Source organism: Nipponia nippon, unplaced genomic scaffold (assembly GCF_047370975.1).
Source record: "Nipponia nippon isolate SJK-2023a ecotype South Korea unplaced genomic scaffold, ASM4737097v1 scaffold_3, whole genome shotgun sequence".
NCBI lineage: Eukaryota > Metazoa > Chordata > Aves > Pelecaniformes > Threskiornithidae > Nipponia > Nipponia nippon.
The window spans coordinates 105,705,295-105,729,472 of NW_028262347.1; the positions used below are offsets into that span (position 1 = coordinate 105,705,295).

Below are 24,178 nucleotides of genomic sequence, written 5' to 3' on the forward strand. Positions count from 1 at the left end.
AGAGGCAGAAAGATCTTAAAACACTGCAGACACCCACCACCAGTGTTGCTGCAGAGAGAGCAGTGTTTGCAGTCCTGTTGTTCCAGGAACAGTTCCTATCTGAGGCTAAAACTAACATACAAAACTGGAGGATTTTATTATTAACCTGATGTTTACGTTCAAAGCAAGATCAAGCTAAGATTAAGACTTAACAGACATAGCTCATAAGCTCTTCAGGTTGTGTGGTATCTTTGTGTTACTCGTACAATGGCAGATGGTGATTTGGGTTTTCTTCTGGTACCACAACATGAACCACAGCAGTTTATACAAGAACAGAGGCATCCAGAACTACAGCTCCTCTATAGAAAGTAATGATGCAATACCTTTTGATTTTTAGTTATCACTCTATACAATAATTTTAGTATGAATAATAGTATTAATACATTATCTTACACAGTGTTTTTTAGTTCTAGGGCTCAAATACCTTCAGAGGAAGGTCACAGCATTACTCTTTTTGCATATGGGGAAATGCATTCCTACATAGTTACTAGAAGTATGTAAGCAGAGAGCTAAGGAAGGCTGGGTAGGTTAATTTCTGGACTGTTACCCAACTCAGAAGACAATGAGAGATGCCCAGCTCCCCGCAATCCAACTGAAACAAGGTAACATGGGGTTCAGCATTCATCCAGGGGTGCTGCCAAGAAACAAATAAACATATTGGCCGCAGCATATGCAAGTCATGGATTCATACATGCAGTCCTACTAAGCAACTGCATGTACATTTGTGCACTTGCCTTCTCAAAGAAGATGTACCTTCAGTTGTAGGCTTCCTCCAAAGCCCCAAGATAGTCACCTGACTCCAAGCCAGGCCTGCATAGCTTAGACACACCGTACTCTTAAGTATGGTTGTGGAGCATCAGTGAAGTGCTGCCCAGAAAACTGTGGTAACGACACACAAGAGCCTATTCCCCCAAGGCAGACATGTCAGAGTTGCAGTTAACAAGGGACTAAGTCACCAGTTGTTATCCCAAAGTCATGTTCCCTATAAAAAACCTGAGAATCAGACCTGATGAACCTGTTCCTTTACTATAAATATCAAAGCATGTGTACCACTTCGATATTTCTTTAAGAGTAGCAGAAGAGCCCCCTGTCTACCTAAGAGTCCATCTATGAAGTGCTCAAAGTGCTGTTAGGAACATGGCCTCACCCTCCTAGAATCTACTGTTCATCTCATTTATCACTGTGGAACTAAAGTGACGTAACTTACATCAACTACAGCCAGGGTCTCCAAAGTCACATCTCAGTGTCTTAACCACAAGGCCAATCCTTCTTCATCCTGTTGTGTGCTAAGCGGCACCAGCCCTGGGATTTGTACCCATCCTTCAGAAGAGCCTCTTATGGTTGTTACTGAGCGTGCCTCTGGCTCCCAAAGACATGGACAGACTGCTAGTTCCACCCGGGGGCAGACAGGCAGCATCTATCCCCAAAGCCTATTTGTGAATTCTTCTTCCACATCAGAAATAACACGATCCTGGCACAAGTGAGAGGCAATGCCATATGTGGGCTTCTTGCAGGACAGGAAATTCATTAGTCACTGACTACGTGATTCCAGCTGCAGTGCTCAGCACACCCTGGGGACTGTGCATTAGGACATTGGTCCCGCACCAGGGAGCTTTTTCCCCCCATGCCATGCCTGCTACAGCAGGAATGAACCTTACAGATACTGGTGTCCTTTGCAAAAAGTAAAAAAAAAAAAAAAGTAAAAACAGGAGCTACATGTGTCACATTTTCATTGAAAGTGACAAAGTGAGATCACCTACTGTGGCAGGCAATGTCCTCGTCTCTTCAATTTTTCAGCAGCTTATGAAGGTAATTGGCTCCAGAAAGGTTAAGCAAAGGGAGAAAAGCCCCAGAACCAGGCAGTAGTCGCTGATGAATACAGTCTGAAGGAGCTCAGTGCTGCTTTTCCAGCACCCCCTGTAGCTCTGCCAATTACTACTTGGGTGATTACAACAAGCGGCAGGGAAGCCTATTAAAGGTCGTGACTTGGTCTTGAAAAGAAGTAATTAGAATGAGCTCCAAATAGCACTGGTATGTGGGCAGCTAGGGTGGAGTGACAGGTGGATGATGCCATCCCCGTGGGCTGCATTCAAACTGATGACCACCTGTAGGTAGCAGCCGGAAAGTAATTATTAGTCATTAACAATCCATAGGTTTGGTGTCCCACCATTCATCTGAGGAGTCCTAAGTGCCTGGAAGGACATAACTAAACCTCACAGCTGTAAGGAAGGTAAATACTGTGTTCTCATGATTATTTTGCAGCTGGGAAAACTAAGGCACATAGATGTCATGGTCAGCATTACAAGGAATCACTCAAAATTCGAGGGTAATCAGACCTTCTGAGCTTTACAAACCTATCAGCTTAAGAGTGATCACTTTGAAAGGGATGCACAGAATAAGGAACACAAATACTCCGGTTCTCATTTCAGAGGCTGGTGTTTAAAATTCCAGCTGCTGTGCCTTGTTCAAAGTCACGCAGTAACTCAATGGTGAAAACTTGAAAGACCCGGGAGTCCTGGCTTCCACTATGACCAGTGGCTCATAGTTTGTGAAATTTTTGGCTGCACAGCAGTCTTTTTACCTTCAGTTTTACGGAATAAAGGAGGAAAAAAGGCTTTCAGATTTTTGTACAACAGCCTGCTTCTACTCCCCTTCCCCAGGAAAGGGCTTTGCATGTGCAAACCACAGGGTAGTACTGCTAAAGCATTGCTTTTTTCTAAGTAAAGTCCCATGAGTATACAAGGGTGATGGTGACAGCAAAATCCAGTCTACACTCTCACTATCTGTTGCAGGTAATTTTCAGTGACAAAAATGAGATCACTTTCTAAAGCTTTAAAGTAAACAAGAGCAATTCTGCCAGGGGGGAAAAACATCATCTTTTTTTTCAGTTGAGGTTTTTGGTAAACCGAGCCTCTGAGAATTTCCGGTGACAGTATGTGCTGAAATGCAAAATGGAATGGATTTGCTGAAAGCAGCAACTAAGCAGACCATTTGAAAGAAGCATCTCACCTTCCTCTCTGCACATATTGGGGCTTTTAATGTTTACTTGCTGATCTTGGTAACAGTCCCATTTTGGATCCATGAGGCCAAGGGGAAGAGCTTGAAAGTTCCCTTTTGCAGAGGCTACTGACAACCTGCCCCACCAGCTACTGTGGTTTCTATGAGACACTTCAAGATAGACAGACATTAATATTTCCTAAACTCCAGTCTTCATAGCAGCCCCCTATAAGCTCAGAAGGACATCAACACAATGATGGGGGAGTTCTCGAGGCAGCCTGAGTATCTTGAGCAACACATAGCTTACCAGGCCATGTGGCCACTCTGACATGCTCCCCATTTCTAGATGAGCAGTGTCCCCACCTCAGAGCTGTCAATCCCTTTCTTGGGCCAAAAGAATGACTGCTGGTCCTCTAAGCCCCAAATTTCTGGGGGAGGAAGGGAAGAATGGCAGCCTAGCTTTAAGGGATCCATCACTGCAGCAGTAGCACAAATGCCTATGAAGCCTTCACCTTTGTACATTACTGCAAGGAAGAAAGCCCAGCAATCTGCAGCAGAGCCTCTAACCCTTTTTCATCTCTTCGCTCCTCTACTGATGCTGTCTGAGAGCTCAGCAAAAAGCCATCCCACAAATAGCAGCATATCTGCTAATGATGGGGTAGAGCTAAGTGTGTTTATCCCTTGCTGCCCCATCCTGGTGCAACAGAAGCTCTGGCTAGGGGTGACCTGCAGAAGTTGAGCGAGCGAGGTCCTGTGACCCTTTACTGAGGTACTTGCCAAACTAATAACCAATTTCAGCAGTGGTGCCATGACATGATCTTGAATGGAGACCAAGAGGAGGAGTTGTCTGCAGAGCCAAGCCAAACACCGTGGGCACAGCTCCCAGGAGAAGGGGCATCAGAGCTTGTGCTTGGCTGGTTTTCTTTAAATAGGCAGTTCCAATAAGTGCCTGTGATTTCCACTGCCAGTCCTATTAATACAATCCTGCTTAATACTGATGGGTCATCCATCCCAATAAGCCTGTGGAAGGCATGAGCAAGGGCAGGGGAGGTCTCAGGAGCCTCGGCCAGCTCTGCAGTGAGGCTGTAACCCAGGGCATGCTGCTACCAGCAGCTCAGTTCCTGCAGTGTGAGAGGAACAGGGGAAGGAGGCTGGTCACCAGCCCATTGCTCCCAGAGGGCAGGACTGCAGGGCACCAGTCTGTCTCATCAAGGGGAGGTGCAGGGAAACAAGAGAGAGACAGCAAGGAGAGGAAGAAGGCACAGAAGGAAGTGGAAAGGAATGTTTAGGGCAGGAGTTCAAGGAGGGGCACAAGTAAGGAAAAGAGCAGGTGGTTTGGGAAAGGCAACAGGATCAGGATGAAGGAAGAAATGAGGATGGATGGACAGCAGCCCTGGACACCCAGAACAAAGGACGGCAGAAAGTCCCTTGCAGCAGTCAGCCCTGTATTCCTGCACACATGCTTCAGCCTGAATTTCCACTGCAAGGCTCTCACACACACTCTGGAATGGGCTTCACCACATGAAGACTCAAAAAAAATAAAAACTGTGCCATTTTTAACTTCATGATGGGGGTGAGGGACAAGTCATGATTTGAAAACCTGGGGTAGCAATATTGCCTTCACTGGATGGTTTGCAGGAAAAAAAAAAAAATAGAGAAGAGGGCTGTGTTGTGGGGCAAGATGCTGAACAGCTCTGAAGAATGTCTAACAGACTTTTGCTTGTCTGTGACAAAACCAGATACATTGGTGAATATACCAAAAACTTGAACATATTTTGTTTTCCACCAAAACTATCACAGAAAGTTTTTCTACAAGTATTTTTCAGACTTTTTGGAGAGAAAAGCTCCCAAACCACAGTACTCATTTTCAAATGATGAAAGAAATTACACTTTTCAAAGAGTTTCTAAAGATTGTTTTAATGTCAAAAAATTCTCCTTTGTCATCTTCCCCCTGTCCCAAAAGCCTTGTGAAAAATATTTTTCTCCCTGTACTGTGGATGTTCTCTTCTCTATAATTAGTATTTTCATTATGCAGAAAAAAGAGTTTTGCTATAATTTCTCCCAATGGCTGCAAAAAGCAAACATATGCCCAACTGAAGCAATAAAAATGGAAAATGAAAACTTTCCTTTTTTTCCAATGGAAGTAAACTGTGAAACAGAAATTTGGAAAACGTAACTTCAGTGAGTTACCCTGTTCCAGTGGGAAACAACCTGTATTTCTGGTAATCCCTGAAAATTTTAAGATAATAATTTGACTGATTCTGGGAAATTCAGAGAGAGGAATTTTCTGAGTTATGAATCCAAATGCCACTCCCAAAACAGAGTTAAATTGTGTTTCTTTTGCTTTCTGAGCTCTAAGTTTTCCTGAACAACCAGGACAACTATGAAATTACCTTAAAATCAAACAAAAAAAAAAGCAAACCAAAAAACCCAGAGAACTCTTCCCCCTGCCTCCCCAAATCCCTCAAAACCCCACAAAGCAAAGCAGTCCCTCTCTCCAAGATCACCACAGTCACTGGCCACTGGATGGTGCGGCCTGGAAGAACCCCATGCACGGAGGCAAGTCAGGCTGTACTTTCATGTCTACCCAACAGTAAACCAAAAATCCATTGACTGCTGTCAGCACACCTGTACAGGATTGACCTTGTCCCCACCTGGACTGGGTCAAGCAGAGCTGTGGGCTTGCTGCTGGGGCTGCCAGGCTCCTTCAGCTCCGCACAGCCAGAGCTCCAGGCTCTCCACGCAGCCGGTCACTGATAGCACTGACTTGATGTCCCCATTTTCAGCCACAAAGTAAGTGTGTGCATGCGTGTGCATACTTATATATACTTATGTGTACCTACGTGTATATTTATACACTTCCCCCCCCCAAAATCCTAACTCACAAGGAGCCGATTCTCCAGTGAGGGATTGCTACTAGAAAAGTCAACCAAACAGTAAATAATAACCTTGCTCTTTTCTGTGCCAGCCTTCTCATGAAATACAGGCCTGTGATGTCCTTTATTTTATTTTTTTTTTTAAACAGCAAATGATGTCTAGTCATTTTCTTATTTCGCTTTCAATATTCCTCAGCTTTAGTTAATTTCACAGGCCAGAGAACAGAGATGATCCTATTCTTCCACCGAATCTGGCTCAATAGGATTCTTTCCACCCTATTTCCCAGATGTACATTTGATTTTTCTAATGTTCTCCCTGATACAATAATCCTTCAGCTCTCTCTGTTTTACATTGCCTCTTTTGAGCCCCTCGTCTTCCCTGTAGCAGAGCTGGAAAGCAAGGAACTGAGGATTCCTGTTCGGAGCCAGCCCCCTGCATGTTTCTTGACCGCGCAGGCTAACAGAGGCTCTGTTGTGCTCTGCACCGATAGAAATGTACCAACCGAGGGAGTGAAAGGCAGAGGATAGATTCATATTATACAATGTTAGTGCTATCAAAATACAGCTGGGCCTAAAGAGCCTATTCAGAAGCTCTAGATCGTGCTTAAAAAGTAAATAAGGTGCCTTGAGCACAGCTGTCTTGAAAATGCAGCTTAGTGAAACCATTAGTTTCATGCAGCTTAGTTAAGACCATTTTACAAAGTAGCGTAGGAAGCTGAGTTTGTTCTTAGTTTCCTTACACACCAAAAGAAAAATGGAAGAGATTAAACTTTAAATACTGAAGCTGCATGTTTGGTTAATAACTAGAGAAATGCCATAACGGTATTTTGCCAAAAGCCAGAGGGATGCAACTTATTTGCCCTAGATGATGCAAATTAGGGCTACTTTTAAAGTCTGTTATTAGGTGTGAAAGTCACCTAGGCAAACAAGCCCAGCACAAGGGCCTCTGTACCACTCCTACCCCAGAAAAGCACTTTATGGCCCCTGCCACTGTAACCCTATAACCCCTTCCCCTGAGAGCAAAGGTGATGAAGTGGACTCTGGCCAGAGAAGGGCCACAGGGAGGAGAAAGATGCCATCGTCTCTGCTCAGTCCTCATGTTTTAAAGTGCCACTGCAGAAAGTCAAATCTGAAGGTGCAACAGCCCAAAGCAGCAGCACTTGATTCTTACAGAGTTTTCCCCCCAGAATAACAACATAGAGACAACCATAACTGTGCCAGGCTCTCACGAGGAAATTGTGAGAGCTCTGAATTAAGCTATTGCGAGTCACCTGGGGCAGCACACAGACACATCTGTGGCTCTGAAAGGCACAAACTCCCCGCTTCCTCCCAGGAGGAATCCACTCCTAACCTATGTTTGGCCAATGGACTTTATCAAGGCAGGACATACTCTCTGCCTACATACAGGATATGACTGAGAAATGTGTGCACAGAATTCTACAGAAACTTTATTCTCCATTAACTTTGCTATAATTTGTTTCTTCATCAACTGCACTGAACTGTGATTTCTCTCATTAATCACAACTGTTATTAAATCCGAGACACATTTTTATGAAGTTGGGTAGGAAGGATAATTACTGTTGTAGAACAACTACTGCATATTAAATTCAAAGCGAGCTGTCCCCCAGAATGCACACACAAAGAACCTATGCTTTGACTTCAACACGTGTACCCAGAAAAAAAAGGCTAAGAACTTACATGGCTGAAAAAGGTCTCCTATACTACTGTGACTGGCCAGCTTCTTCCTCAGTCTGCTCAAATTATCACAGTGGAGACATTGCTGTTGACCTTTTGGGGCAGTACTTTTAAATAGATGCCACAGCAAACATTTTAGCTCATTTTGAAATCTTTGGTTCTTGTGACAAATTTTTAGCCTCAGGGTTATGTGAAAAGAGACAAGCTCACAAAAAAAAAAAAAAAAGAGAAAAAAAGGTGGGGTGGTTAGGAGGGAAGAGCACTGCTGCTGCTAACAGAAGTGACAGGCCACTGTGTTTGTGACACCTTACCTTATCCCCTGGCTGTGGTCTCATAAGAGAGACTTGATCATAGCCTCGTCGAACCAAAGCCCACAGTGCATCAAGTTTGCCCTGGAATTAGAAAAGAAAAAAAAAATTCACACGACCAAGAAATTTGGGGAAAACAACGTGAGATTAAACTACAGGTTAGTTGATCCAGCCTTTCTGTATTAAACTGTCCGCACAAACATTGCTCCTGTGCCCTTGCCCTCTGTATACTGCTTATCTGGACAGCCAGAAAAGAGACCTCGATGGGGTAACATGTACCTGATATGCAACGGGCCAAATTCAGCCTGCTCAAAACTCACTCAGGATGACTGTAGTTTAATGTGAACAACTCCCAAGAGGCACAATTAGACAGGTGTTACGGTAACAGAAGGCAGAACAACAAAAGTAGTGTACTGATGGGAGGTGAGCTGGAGCATGGATAAACAGCCACAAGACTACCTCCCTAGGCAGGCTTTAAAATTCACAGGTACTTTCCAGACAATAAATTCAAGCACTGTTAAACTGATCTGTGAGCATGGGGGGGGGGCGGGGGGTGGGGGCCTCATCCCACAAAGCACTGGTTTGGGACATGACCACAGGTTTCTGTGATGAGCATGGCATGCTGCTCCCTTGGCCTGCGCTAACCCTCCAGCTTCCTCCTCTGTAAGCAGAGATAACAGCTCTGCCCTGCCTCAAGGGTTGTGTGAGGACACATACATTAAAAGACAGGGAGACACCAGATACTATAATGACATGGGAGAAATGGGGATGAAAGTGTGGAGAGAATGAGCGACTTGCCCAAAATCAAACACTACATCTTGTGGCTGAACTAGAGGGGAACAGAGCTGAATCCCAACCCAAGGCCTTAGCCACAGTGCAATCAAAGAAAGGACGGTGCACTTTATCTGATCCTCTTTGTATGCTGCCTTGAGACGGCACAAAACAGCATCCGCCCTCCCTAAGAGCTGAGATATTGGCTGTTGCAATCCAGGCTGTGCAAAAGTACCTGAAAAGAAGGTGTGAGCTGAGGGAGGGAAGATCTCTGCTACCTCCAACACCCTCCACTCTTCCTCAAAAACCTACAGCAACACAGTACCGGGTGAAATGCACGTTCCAAGAAACAGGCAAAGTTAAGGGTTACTGGCCATTTTCTAAATAGGCTCTCCCAGCTCTGCCGTAAGAAAGGCTGTGCTAAGGAAGCAGCATGTAGTAAGATGCATACCATAAGAGACTTGGTAAAATGGAGGGGCAGACACATTACCTTGATTGGAGTGTACCATTTCCGCTGGGAAGGTGGTTTTCTCACATGGGGCTTCTTTGGCTTGGGTTCCCATGGCTCATACTCCTGTTCTGGCAACTTAATAATAGCATTTTTGGGCTTCTCCAATTTTGCTCCTTCCTCTGTTGACCCCTTGTCTCCCCATCGCACCTGAAGTTAGGAGAGCACATTCTAAGTAGAGACACTTCAGCAGTTGCTACCAGCAGGCAGTTTTCATAGACATTAATCTAGTTCCCACCAGATGACCCAATGCCACCAGACATGAAGCCAAATTTATAAAGGCACCAAACTCCCACTGTTATCAGAAATACACATTTAAGAGTCAAATAGTCTCACTCAAAAGCTGCTTGAACTACCAGCCTTTGCACCTTCCAGTAACCTAAAGTGTTGTGGGAATTCACAGCATCCAGGACAGATTAACCCATTTCCAAGTGAAATCTGAAGCACTCTGCCCAGCTCTGCTAGGACACAAGTGTAATACGCTTCCCATTGCCTCATGCAAAAAGCAGGCAGCAGCATCAGCTGAAGGTAGGCAGTCTTTACAGCTAACCCGAAGCAGCTCCTGTTGATCAGTTCAAACGTGAAAAAAGGGTCAGTGGACAAGTACATGAATAGCTTAAGAGCATCAGCCCTCAAACTTGTGCAGCTACTACTAAAAACAGCTCTTCCAAAGATGACCTTGCATAGTCACAAGAGGTTAGTAACTTTATCTTCACATACTATACACTATTTATTTCAAGCTGAAATTATCATTTTGGTGTCTGACTTACCTCAAACAGAAATGTGACTCTGCATTCAAGGACAATATATGATCCATTGGGTTACTCAGCATCAAGGATAAAATTCTCCCAAGGAAAATGATTAAGGATATTAAGATGCAATACTTCAACTGCAGACTTGCAGGGACTTGCTGAGAAGCCATTGCTTTCATTCTGTTAGGCCTAGTTTAGTCCAGATCCTCTGCTAGCTTACATTAGCCCACCTCCCTCAGCTACCAATTAAATCTGGTGGGAGTTTCTGGCGTGCCATCCCTAAAAGTCATCATTAGGCCCTCAGCTGTGACAATTCCCTGCCTTATATTATCCATGGTTAGGAATATTGAATTGATTTCACCAACATGGGTATTCACAGGAGTTTGTAGCCGATCACAGCATTATCCACTGATTCCCTGGAACGTACATGCCATAGGACAGCACAAGGCAAATTTCTTTCACAGTAACACCTTACTTTATACAACAAGACTGGCTTGTGCATGAATCCCAGGGCAGGATTTGATTCATTGGCCAATTTCAACACAGACATGTTTTTGTGCTTTAGGAGTTAATATTTAACCGGGGGGGGGGGGGGAGGCACCCAAACCCAAAAGAAAAAAAAAAAGAAAAAAAGAAGGAAAAAAGAAAAATTGGTGGTTTAAATTCCTCAAACCAACTGCTGCCAGCCAGCCGTGCACAGTGTAGATGGCACCCTCAAATACTCAAAATCAGTGTAACTCTGCCTGAAACAAAAGAACTGGACCCAACTGCACTGAACGGTTTGATTCAGTAAATTAAAACCTCTTTTGGTGCTTATCCCATTTCTTAACCTGCAAATTTTCTCTGGCTCATAATGCTAGATTCATTTATTTATTCATGAGAATGGTGGCAGCTTGATGTCTGTTACTTGGACAGCAGGTACAATCAGGTGGACAAGCCCTAATTAAATTCCAGTCTCTAGTCCATCAAGGTAGCTTTTTAAAAATCACATAAACATATTGCTACAATTTTTAATTAAATGTGCTGATTTTTACAACACTAAAGAACAAGCCAAATACCTCCATCCTCTTAATCCCACCAACACCTCGACCTCCATAATAAGATGCGTCCACGGTTGGCCACTTTTTCTTCGGCAATCCATCTTCATCATCTGATTCCTATGGGAAAGACAGGGAGATATTACTGCTGTTCTCACATAAACAGCATAAACTATGGAAAACAACTGAACATCCTATGGTCCAATCATTGGATATCTGGCTTTGTGTGTTATACTCATTTGCTGACAAAAAACAAAAGTCTCTTGTCTCTGCAGCTGCAATTTTAACTAGGGAAGCCAAAGAGGATTGCCTATTCCTCTTTCCAGGCAGCTTTTATTTAGTCAAATATGTACTGAACTTCAAAATCACAACTGACTTGTAAGGAAAAGCAAAGTGGAGATGAATTGTACATTATACTGGCTTGCCACTATGCTATGCTATGCAGAAAATGCAGCAATCAGCCCAAAGAAATCATTTATTAATTGCGCTTTTAGCACTTAATGTCACCTAACAGGGGAAAAAAGCTACCACTGTGAGTTTTCTAACATGTGCATCAGACCCTTTTCTCACGGCAGCTGTAACCAGCTATTCTACGCTGCTTGATTCTTTGTAGAGTCTGGCTCAAGCTGTACAGTTTGGAACCAGGACTCAGACTGGAGCATCTCCAAATTGTCAGGAAGCTCAGATCGAGAGTTTTTGACCTGCAATTACAAAGACTGCAGATTATTTTTCTGGAACGTGGGAGAGTCTGAATCAGGGTTTTACTTGAGGTTCATTGTTCTGTTCTTGCTTTACTAAAAGCTGGCAAACGTTTCTGGTTTGACAAACCTGGGAACACATCTCCAGCTCTATCATCTTGAGCTGACAGAAGTCACTGGGATTTCTCAGACTCCCTATCATTACGCTGAGTTGAGGCAACTGAAAGTCACATCATGACACTCTCAAAGTACACACATAATTGAGGAAAGGTCCCAACAAGACTCCTACAAGAGCATCTTCATTCCTCACACTCTTTATTAAAGACAAATAACTGCACCTCATGCTGATATGCAGATGTGCATGCTGCTCTTGGACTGGCCAGGCACAGTGATTTCTGCTAATTTTCATCAGTAAAAGTATGTTTCTAGAAACACTGCCTGCACTTAGTTTTTACTAAAAAAACAAAAACAAAAAACCACACAACAAGAAGTGAAATCCAAATACTAGAGAAGGACACAAATTATTGTCAGATTACTAGGTGACATTTTCTCAAAGTTGCCCTATGTGTTTCTATTGGAATGTAAAAGGAATTGAGAGTCCAAATGCCAATACTAGCTTTTAAAAAACCTGCCTTAGTTTTTGTTTGTTCATATTTAACTCTTAGGTTATGCCTTGGAGAAAGGTATTCCCATCAGTTATTCAGTGACATCTGATCTCTCAGCTATGGTTCATGGGTCAGTTCCTCCAACAAATTCTTTAATATGGCCAGGCAAGACTGGAGTTGACATTTCCATTGACTAGTAAGGGTGTTTGAGTTTGATTTTTTTTGTTTTGTTTTGGGTTTTTTTGGTTGGAGTTTTTTGTTGTTGTTTTGTTTTTATCCTAAGTCAGGGAAATAAATATACAAAGAAGGCACTGACGTTTGGTGTTGGGTTTTGTTGTTGGTTTGGTGTTGTTGTTTTTTTTTTTTTTTTTTTTAAGAGTATACGAAATATACAAATTTTATCCCATTTTGTGCCACGTCTAAAACAGTACCCAGTGAACTACATCAAGAATTTTAATTCATTTATATTTTATTTCATCATGAACTTGAGTACTATATAAAATATCCTGCCTCTTCCATGGGACGTAACACAGATTTCAAGTCTTCATGTCTAACAACCCTTACAGCTGGCAAGCCTGACAGTAGCAGGACACAGTTAATAGCGATGGCTGATACTTTTCCAGCTGATAAAGTATCTATACCAAATACTCCTACACTGAACACATAGCAAAACATCATCAACAGCTACTACATAGATTTTGAAAAGTAATGGAAATCTAATGCTTGTGGTTTAGAACAAGTTTTAGATAACTATATTCAGTTTAATAGCAGCAATACCAGACTACACCAGCGAAAGGGCAGGTCACCATACCTAGGGAGGCTAGTGCTAAGTGTAACGAAACAACAATCCATACTGGATAAAGACAAGGCCAAGTAACGGGATGGATAACCTCTGTATTCTGTGTTATACCTGGAGGCTTACGTCAGCTCACAGTCTCTTTGATTGCATTTAAAATCTCTGCTGATCAGAATAATCACAAAGCATCTGGGAACTCTGCTGCAGGGGTGCGATGCTCTCTGAAACCTCCTTCAAACATAGCATGGCTGCAATTGCATGCTTCATGACAACACTAATCGCCCTAAAACTAGCATGATTTTTTGGTGCATATTCTAAAGTTAAATTGTCACAGTGCTGCTGCCCAGGACAAGCAACAGGATCACATACACAGTAATGGTGGCCTCTGGCAACCTCAAAACAGCAGCTGTGGTTGCCTTCTGATATTCATGCCAAGTTACAGCAAGTTAGCAGTAAACTGTAAGCTTCTCTTGTGGGTTAGGCAAGTATTTTTCCATCATTTAACTTTCTATGCCTAGGAAAGAAATAAAGGCAGGGATGAGTTTTCTCTGGAGCTACTTCTATTTACTACTATTATTTTCATTAAATTAGCAAAGTGAAATTAAGCTGAGGTCAGGGTCAGTGTGTTACTGTCCCAAAAAGACCTAAATACAACCCTGCCTCAAACAGCTCACAACCTAAATGGAGAAAGGCTAAATGTCCTTCCAAAGGTCACTGCAGCAGAGCCACAGCTGGGGCAGGCTCTTGTCTTCCTCTCCTGTAGCAAAGCCACAAGAATGTGGCCTTCGCTGTCCTTTCGTCAGCTGCCAGACTTTGTTCCTTACTGCCAATCTGGGCTAAACTCCTGCTGAGACCAGCAGCAGCTTTACTGGAGGAGGAACTGCTTTCAGCACAGCTTAAGAAGCAAAGATTTGCTTACACACCTGTTTGATGTGCAGCAGAAGGAACAAAATACCATAGGAACTGTTGGTCTGTGGACTTCTGAGTTATGCAACTATTTTCTGTGGACAGAAATAATCTTGCTGTATGTATATAAAGAGGCCAGAAGGCAGAAATAACTATCCTGACCCAAGAGACTTCCTCTCACAGCCTTCAAGGTGTTATTAAGACACCTACAGGGCTGACGTTCCTGGGCAGCACAATACACTACAGTGGCTGCAGACAGTGCAACAGCTCAAAAATAGCCTACTTACAGGCTCTGGAGGTGGTGGTGGCGGTGGCTCCTTGATCACCTGGAATATATAAACAATGGGAGAAATCTGAGATAATGGTAGGGTTCATCCATCTCAATGCTATGTCCTCTCTGCTTTCTTGCTCATACCACAGATGCGTTGCCCTGCTCCATTCCCCCACATTCAATCCTCTCACTAGCCCCACTGCTTTTCAGCAGGCATAAAATAAATGCAGATGAGAAGCTAAATCCATCACATTGAACTATCTGATTAGTCAAGAAGTGCCCTATTAAGTAACTCATAATACAGCTCCATGTTCTGGTAGTTCTGCCTTAAAAGTGTCACATAATTGCCAAGCTAGTGCAAAATATTTACTCAGAATAAAAAAATAAAGCCTAACTCTTGTCTTCAAAAAGGACTATAACAGCTTATGCACATATTAATAAAACAGTTCCATTACAGTTTTTCTGCAGCAGGTTTCCCCACAGAAACTTGGGCCACGTCCACGAGCAAACTTAAACTTCTCGTTCAGTGTCAAAATCACATAGGCCTTGCAACATTCAAAAACCCAGACTCGAGTGACTTCAACAAGCACCTTAAGCAATTTGTTGAATTGGGGCCTTACAAACCATTTTTCTCAAACAAAGGTAACCACCTACTCCAACACTTTACCTCTGTGCTTTCACAGAGAAGAGATAAAACCAAGCCAGAAGAATAAAAACCTGTACTTACCACCGTGCAGCAAAGGGGCCAGAACCACCACAGAAGAGCCAGAGCCAGCAGTAGAAAAAGAATCAGGAGAGCAATGAAAAGGATGGTCCCAGTCAGCTGCAAACAAGATGATTACTTCTGAGTTACCTGCGCGTGTCACAAACAAGGCAGGAGCCCCGAAGTTACACAATTAGACTGGGCAAAATGAGCAAGGTTTCCCTCACTATGAGGTCTCAGGTAAATTGTGCAGTCAATCACTATTATCATTAGGGTCACATCAGTATTTGGTGTGACAAATCTGTATTTGAATTCATGATTCAGGGAAGCACCTCCTGTTTGTGATGTTTATGTGTATAATTTATGTATAAATTTATGGTATGTTATAGCCCACTAGAGCTGAGGGTGTTAAACTCGTATACAAACCATTCCTAAATCTGTGCTGAGAGATCCCTTAACATTGGCAGAGGGGCATTGCAAACTACATGACCACAGACTCTCAGGTGTGCAGAGTAACCTTTCATCACTAGAGATACAGAATATGCAAATGCTGATATTCAAATAATGGGAATATTGGAGCTAAGACCTTATGGGTAACTATTCGCATGCCAACATCACACACCAGAGCACAACTTACTCATCCCATCAGCTCCCAAGCCTTCCTTATATTGCCTCTTGACTCAAACTGCACACGCAACCCCCAGCCTGAGCAATTATGCAAACTAGTCCTTAATGCTGCTGGTTCTTTGTATGCTTCCTAGGGCTGGTTTGACTATTTTAAATGAGATGCTGTAATCATGATCTTAAGCACTTCTCATTCTTTTATTCCATCTATTTCTCTGGAGAGAATGGTGGGACTCCAGGGCTGGATAGCTAATGGTCTACATTCAAAATCAAAGTTAAATTTTCTTTACAATGAATAGAATCCAAAAAATTTCAAGTGTTAACACTTGAAATTAGCTTTTCAGAACAGCCAGGCAGCCAAAAAGAATCACAGCTCTGATTATCCTGAGTACATCTTGATGAATTCTTTGTACTTGGAGCATTTCATGTCAGTGTGCTCAGAAGAGGTATTAACTCTGTGTATTGCTCTGATGACTACAGGAAAGCAGGTCTTCATATGCTGCTTCGCCCCTGCAGAACATACAGAGCACATGGCTTTTTGGAAATTAAGCATTTGTTGCAGATGGGCAGTGGCATGCTGGGACATGCCGTTTCCTTGGACTGCGCTGGGCTCTGGGATGAGGTTAAGATTAGCTCTGCTGCTCCAGCCATTTCTTTTATACTGGAAAAGAAACCTCTTCAATGGTAGATTTTCTGAGTTTGAGAAGAGGTTCAATTCACCAGCAACAGGGGTACCAGAGAACAGGCAAAACCTGGCAGCAAACTACAGAAGAGCCTGGGACTAGGAAGATGTGAAAAGAGCTTGAAGAAAGGTCTGTGAATCAGGCTGAGGGAATAGGAGCTGGCTAGAGAGGAAGCTGTAAGATATTTTCAAAGAAGGATAGGTGGGAGGATAAGTGGAAAGAAAGCAAATTCCAAAGAAGATTTATGGAGGATAAAGTCCATGAAATTCACCTTATTAAATCTGAAACTACTTGCTGAATTCCCATGACACCAGAAAATGATGCTTAGCCCACTCTTACAAGAGGAGTTCCCTTCACTGTTCCATGTGGGTTTGTTTTCTCCTCGGACAATGAAAAGGCTGAGGGTGGAAATGAAAGTACCAGCTGATAAGAGCTTTGCAAAGTCTGGGTAAGATCCCAAGTGGCTGACTTGGGTGGTACCTAGTCTTTCTCAGGCCAAATCCTCGAGCCATCAGGACTGACATGTTTAAGATGAGACTAACACAACCATGGCTCCCACTCCATGCTTTTAGGCAGGTAGCTCAGTATCCTGTATCTCTGTGTCACAGCATCACCATCTCTCCACTGCTGTGTGGCTTCTTGTTATAGATGCAAACTGACCTGTTTTGGGATACACTATTTAGCTCACCTCATTCATTTGGTCAGGGAACAGCTGAAAGCCAAGGTGGAGTGATGCGATATGTGCCAGACCCCCGGCTCAGAGGAGCCCTGTTAGAAGACACCCTACCTAGCTGCAATTCAGTGCTGCAGCCCCCCTCTCTGGCACTCCTATGGCCCCATGTAGTACTAACACATCTGGAAAGCAGATACTTGGGCAGCATGATTTCCCAGTGAAGTCAGTTTGCTGAGGAAAGGATGAGTAAAAGTCAAGCGTAACTGTAAGAGGTATTGCTGCACTCCTTAAAAGACAAATCCAAGCATGGCACCAATGCAGTACATGAGCCACAGATGCACATACCACTGCTACTGTTACTCCAAACACACATTACCTCCTTGTCTTGTAGCCTTTGTTCCCAGGTGTTGCTTTTCCCATGCTAAGTGCTCATATAAATCGCTGAGACATTTGCCAGCAGCAGCTCGGGAGCTGCTGGCAGCAAGAACCTAAAGAGTTCTCTTTTAATGATTAAATATACAAAGCATCATAGTGAAGCTGGACTTTGAAAAGGAAATAGCAGACTTCATGCAGCTAAACAGAAATAAGCACAGGGATCACACAGAGGCTTTAGGAGTAAAGTGAAGATACTTACTGTACAGAAAGGACAGAAGGGCCAGCTGGGGAGGAGAGCTGAGCAGGCCAGCTAACTGCCACCCACAGAAAGGGAAATGGGAGAGGAAAGGAAATGGAGAGAGTCTCTAAAACGAGAAGAGTGAAATGCATGAAATTAAGACAAAGTTAGAAACTGAACTGCCAGCCTCCCTGCTTATGGGATGTAACTGGAGTGAGAGTCTTTTTTTTTTTTTTTTTGTACCAGCTGAGAATCAGGCTCCCTGCCTCCTTCACATTCAATCTGCAAGAGGCTGGTCAAAAATTGTCAGATTGACAGGACTGGAGATTGGATTCCTCTCTTTATCCTAAGGCTACTGAGAGGAAAGCTTCTTCCATCCATGTTCTGGCCTGTAGGAAGCCCAGCTAGGGCTAAGACTTCAGTCTTCATCAGAAATAAACTACATATGGGTAACTAAACGCACCAGTTAACACTTGTGTTTCACTGCAGATTCAAAAGGTTTTATTGTACCTGAGGTAGGAGAGAGGAATAAAATGTGAAAATATCAGTCTTCAGTATAACAAATTTGGAGGAAAGTTTTGGAAAAATAAGAATGATCAGGTGAAGCAGTAAACACATCTCTACTAAATTCTGAGTCCCTGCACCCCAGACTGTTGCAGCAATCTGGTGTGAAATTTCCCAGCTTCATTGTTGAAAACATCAGAAAATCATATTTGCAAGTTCCAGTCACTGCCTCTACCTTCATTCCTGCCCTTCTGTTCTGCAGCTGTCAAAAAGGCCAGCAATGATTACAAACCAATATGACAGCATTTGGCATAGGCTATAAAAGTCCTTTTGACACTAATAACAATAAAGCTCAACTTTGATACAAAGTGTTTGCTATCAGGTACACTTCAGCAAACTTTGTTTAGTCCACAAGCACAAGGCCAAATCTTCAGCTACTGTACTTGCTTGCACCAGCTATGGGCATTGCCTAGTTTTACTCCACAGTAAGGAGTAAGACTGCTTATCTAGTAGTCAGCTTCTTCATTTTGATTGTTTCATTCTAAAATCAGGTTTTGATAAAGGATCACTTCTAGCTGTTGGCCCCTGACACTCCACCTGGAGACAGGTAGTCTCTTTGACCAGGAGATGCTCATATCACCACCATCACTGTCCCACAGCAGCACATTCTCCTTCGGCTGGGCTGAGCAGCAGCCTTTTATCAAGAAGCTCATCCCAGGATCTGAGGCTGCTATCTCTTTCTGGTCATCCCCCGTGACACCAAGAGAAAAGCAACCAGCTCCTGTCACTAAAACTGTAAAAACACCTTAGCGAATCCTGAACTAGTAAAGGCAAATTGTGGTGGTCTAAGAACAAATGCTGTAAGCTCCAACCAAAAAATAACCATGTAAATCTGGAGGACCTTCCATGCTGTGGCCCTTCCAGATCCAAGTCCTGGTGGTTGCTACCTTTCACCCCAGATGCCATAAGGGATCCCAAAGCTCAACAGGGTGTTGCTTCCTGATGTTCCTTCCCTCATTTTCCCAGATTCCTTTCTAGTCAGATCCTAGCTTTGAGGATCTCTCTTTCCTGGGATAGGAATGGGAAGGGTGCCTTTTGTTGTAATTTTTTATTCAGTAAATCTGTCATGAACTATGCATCATCAATAACTATTTAATCTTAACTAGCCCTGGTTATTTTTCAAAGAACTGCTGGGATCCAGTCAATAACTGTGATGCAGAAGCTGTAGAGAGCTCATGCACGCTCAAGAAGGCTTTGCCTGAAAAGCCACCATCTCTTTCCAGGATCTCATGGTTTCTCTGTCAAGCCCCATTGCAATTACTTACACACTGTGTGCTGGTGATGCTGACAGAGCTGGAGATAAACGTTAGCCCGTTGTTCATGCTGACTTGTAGGAAAACCACCCTAAAGCACAAAACAGATATGCTTATTTTTAGTGTCATCTTTATACCCATTGTTCCCTTTATTCTGGCTGTGTTTTAGCCATTGGCTCATGAACACGCATGGATAAAACGTCCTGCTGAGTGAAGGCACTTTCATGGCTTCAGGTGCTTACCTGCATTTGTCTCTCTGCTTGCCCAGGAGCTACCCTTTTTATGTTGGCTTAATTGAGTTGGGGCATATGCTCTTTATTAAAAAACCTCCATCCCACCTGGGGCAAAGGGTACTAGGACAGTGAGTCATAACATGAAGTCTCAGACATTTGCAATACTACCCTAGATAGCACAAGAAACTTCAAGGCTTTTTTTTTCTTTTCTTTTAAACCCCTTCTGTAGCTTAAGAGCCAGAATGTGTTTTCTTTTATATCCAAGTAAATGCAGAATACGTGCACTGATGTCAAGGGGTAAAAACACTGAAATAATAGTGAAATTAAAGAAGAATTTGGCCCTAGCCATTCTCCAATATAAGAGAAAGGGTCCAAAGAAAAAAACAAAAACAAAAACCACACACCACAAACACAACCAAACAAAATAACCCACAAAAAACCCACCAAGCAACTTTTCCTCACCCACAAATAGGAAAGGGGAGGGAGGCATTCCCCCTTATCCCCAGTACAGTATTTCAGCACCCACAAGATCATCCAAGGGGAAGGTAGGGCCTTGTGCCATGTCTCCCAGGAGTCTGCAGGATTACAACAGTTGAAAAATACCAACACTAGCCAGAGCAGGGCAAAACACAGGAAGCACCATCTACAACAGCAGCAAAAGAATTCAAATCAAGCAGCTCTTTTCAATCAAAATTAAAAGTTTTCCTGGAATTCAATTACCGTTTGGTCTGAAAAAGCAGGATATAGGAACAGAGGGGAAATCACCATTTGATGAATCTATGATATGGGACCGTGGTCCAACAAGGCCTTTTGTTAAGCTGTGCTAAAGATCCAACATTGAATAGAGCCATGCTGGCTCCTACTAGGAGAGGATTTGGCACAAAAGGGATGGAGGTAATCCTGCTACACACGCACAAATTTATTAGCTTGGCACTCTGGGCAAAATTCTGAGCCCTTGGCTCAGTAATGACATCCTCATCCAGAAGTCTCCCTCTCTCAACACATGCTAGAAACCAATACTTACTGTCCAGCATCTTCTATCACTGGGGCAGGACAAAGTAAGTAAGTATCATGAACAAGGGTTGGCTTTTCATCTGAAAAGAAATGAATATAACTGTCAGGAATGAAAAAAAGAAATTGTCCCAGGCAGGCCACCCCCTGGAGTAGCACTGACACCAATGACAGACACAGACGAATTCAATATATAGGCAAGTGCCAATATTCCCCAATGGTATTGATTACAAATCCAAGTACTAGGATGACCATTCTTGTTGATGCCAATATGTTATCAGGTTAGAGATACCACAGCTAAAAAATAGAAGTGCATCTCTGCTCCTGACAGCAGTGATCAGCCATTTTGAAGCCAGCTTTGAGCAATATTCATCTTGTCTATCTTACAAGTGCATGCAAACTCTACTCATGCTGAATACTCTGACCCCACAAGTTACTCAAGAGGTCAAAAGCATAGGGTTCAATTTTTGCCTACCTAGTTCCAAACACACACACAGAGGAGAAGCCAAGGCTGCATTGTTTGAGCCCAGGGAAAAGGAAGACCAGAGATAGGGTGGAGCTGAAGTGGACAGACACCAGAGGAAACAAAAAACCCATGGTTGGTCATATACGGGAAACAGGCAGAGAGGGGCCATGACTGATGCTACTGTGAGGACCTGTCCTGCACTAGCTGCTGCTTTTCTTGTCCCCAGCTTCCCCTCTGTGGCAGCATCATCTGGAAACAGCCCATGTTTACAGAGGTCTGGTGCAGGCAGAGTCAAAAGCAAGGCCATGGGTGTTTTTGCGCCCTGCACTCTGCTGCTCCAAGAGTCAGCAGTCCTAATCCTGTTACTTTCAAAAGCCACATCCAGAAAGCCAAGTCCCATGAACACACAGAGGAGGCCCAGCAGTAATCCTGCAATGCCACTCCACTAAAAGTACGCAAGCTGAGGCACAAGAGCAAGCAAGTCAGTGCTGTGACCACACCTTAGCTCCAAATGGCCCAAAGCATCTAAGGTACTAGTCCAGAGAAACACTGGTTCACTAAAGTCCATCCCAAGTGAATTAGGGGCTGGTAAAAGCTGCCAGCTTATTTAAACTTTAGAGGCTTGATTACTCTTTCTACCTGGGAAAAAGAATTAACTTGAACAACAACAGATATGAGAGTTGCTCTTTCATGCTTCACCCACCCCAAGCACACCTGAAGACAAAGCTCATTTCCCTGTTCAGGCAGAGATGAGACCATGGAAATTACAGTGATATGTTTTAGGGGCAGCCTGAAGGGGGGAAAAAAAGCCAGCCAGCATAGATCAGTGTCTCATCACATCTGTTGCAGACCTAACCCAAGGAGAATACAGCACGGAGATGTGGAATTAGGGTAGTTTTCCTCCTGTGTACTTTCAGGCCCGGGTCAGCACTCACTGTGTGAAGTCCAGTCAAGATGCCAGTGCATTAGGGACAAGGAAGAAAAAAACAAAAGTCTGTCTACCTGGTAAACCACAAGAAACAAATCCCTGGCAAAGGGCATTTGTAAGTGGAACGAGAGCAAGACCACCAGAGTTTATTTAATGCAGCCTCCACGTAGGCAACTGGGATGGGAAATGAAGGCGCAATTCATGTGCTCCCTCTTGTAAGTGAATTCACTGCTAGGGAAGGCACCAGTCTGACCGCGACAGGATATGAAAGCCTCTACTGTGCTCAGCCAACAAGGGTAGCATATACAGAAAAGGAGCAAAGTTCCCCTCCCCACACTGTGCTTCACCCTGCCAGACATACACTGCTTCTTGGGAATAAGAGAGGACTGCTGAGAAACTGGACATTCAATCTTTTTTGGCCATTCAGTCCTTTGCCTGGCTGCTGAGACAGGAAACAAAAGACCATTTAGCGCAGTGATGACAGAGTTTCCGTGTTACATGCTCGCTGCAGTGAGACCAGCAACTGGCGTCAGAGAGGAACGGAGAAGGCCTGGGAGGGCCCTGCTTTATGGTGAGTGTCTCCTGAATTGGTGAATAAAGAGTCTGAAGACACCACCAGAAGATGGTAGCATTATATCTTTTGATGAACAAGGGAATAGGAAGCAATTTTATTTCTCCCTCTTAAAACCCGATATCCAGTCCTCACTGGCTGTATGCATCACCCATGTGCACCATTACAATGATGCTGAAATTCATTGTGCAGCAGCACACCCTGCGTAAGCCCTTGTGACACAATGCCCACAGGTCACAGGATTGACTAAAGATGCATTAAAAGCTTCTGTTAGAGGTAGATCCCTACTCAGCTCCCCCCATATCCACTGCAAGAACGCCCCCAACATGGACGAGAGGTCACTCGTGAGGTGACACAGCCACAGAGGGCACTGGAATCCACCAGCCTGCAAACTTACTGATAGTAAGGCTGTCGTTGAGCTTGAAGCTGCAGAGTACCTGGTCGATATTTCTTGCATGATAAAAGCCGTTGCCTCTTACCACAACTTGAAATGATTCTGTAAGTAAAAATACAGAAGAGTAATGAAAACCAGCTAAAATACAGCACTTCCTTCCAGAGTGATCTGAATTACAACATGGCAATGGCTGGTCTCTGCCTTATGCCTGAAACAAAGCCTTCACACTGACACTCATTCAGCAGCAATGGTCAAGAGTGCTATAGTGGCGCTGGTGCTTCACAGAGCAACATTCATCTCAAGGTTGCTCCCACAAGCATCCCATTGACCCCCAATGCCTTAATTAAACATGCCACAGTAATACTGCGAGCCTGACATGGCTGATGTCGTCTCATGGTTCTTCCATGGCTTTTGGGCCAGACACCTTTGCTAACCATAAGCACCAGTTCTTCCACCTATCTCCACAGCAGAATGTACTTGGCTTTCAGCAGCAGCTCTGTTCAGACAGATGCAGACAAACAGGACTCCCCTCATAACCCCCCTGTGAATCAGAGAGGAAGCTTTGCATCTGGTACAAGTCCTGGAAAAATACAATCTTTCAGCCCATACAAGAACTGAGCCTGTGCACAGCCCTGTTAGCATCTGCTGCGCATGGGGATAACTAAAGACCCAGGTGCTGCAACTTTCTTTGTGCTCTTCCCCCACACCACTGTCCCAGCAGCAGAAACCACCAGTGGCACAAGAAGAGACCTGCCACATCAGACACACTGTCTGCTGGCCAGAGCAAGCACTCCTAACCCTGCCCTTCAGCTGCTCTCAACTTCTGTTGCTTCAGTCTGGATGGGGGGGCACCTGTGATTTTTGTCATTACTGTGATAAGCACCTGTGATTTGTTCATTCAAGCAGCAAAAGCATCACCAGTTTTTTCAGCCAGCCTTTCACTGGTCTTTATACTGATAGAGCAGTTTCACATCTGAGTAAAGCCAGCCTAGGCGGGCTGCTGTCAGAAGTGAGATCCCAGCTGCACACACCCTCCACTGTTGGCACTGCTGATCATGTTGAGGTGCACTGAGCTTGCTCACACACCTGAAAAATAACCCCCTGTTACCAGGAAGATCAGTAAGGTGATCTGCCTGGCTGATCATCTGCTGGGAACACAAGTGTGGAGGAGAAAGGAAGGGACAGAGACAAGTGGTAGTGACA

General features: G+C 43.8%; 1 protein-coding gene across 2 annotated transcripts in view; it reads right to left on the reverse strand.

The window, feature by feature from the left end:
• ANTXRL (ANTXR like) overlaps positions 1-24,178 on the reverse strand; it is a 76,061-nt gene that overhangs the window by 28,160 nt on the left and 23,723 nt on the right. For both annotated transcript variants that reach the window (XR_015706486.1, XM_009466647.2), the window contains exons 10-17: positions 22,979-23,077; positions 20,630-20,699; positions 19,385-19,463; positions 14,987-15,082; positions 14,276-14,314; positions 11,005-11,103; positions 9,177-9,344; positions 7,919-7,999 (exon numbers count right to left, since the gene is read on the reverse strand). Coding sequence is in view for 1 of the 2 variants with exons in the window: in XM_009466647.2 (XP_009464922.1) it covers positions 7,919-7,999; positions 9,177-9,344; positions 11,005-11,103; positions 14,276-14,314; positions 14,987-15,082; positions 19,385-19,463; positions 20,630-20,699; positions 22,979-23,077 (731 nt within the window). In the remaining variant the exon portion in view is untranslated. The remainder of the gene's footprint in view (positions 1-7,918; positions 8,000-9,176; positions 9,345-11,004; positions 11,104-14,275; positions 14,315-14,986; positions 15,083-19,384; positions 19,464-20,629; positions 20,700-22,978; positions 23,078-24,178) is intronic.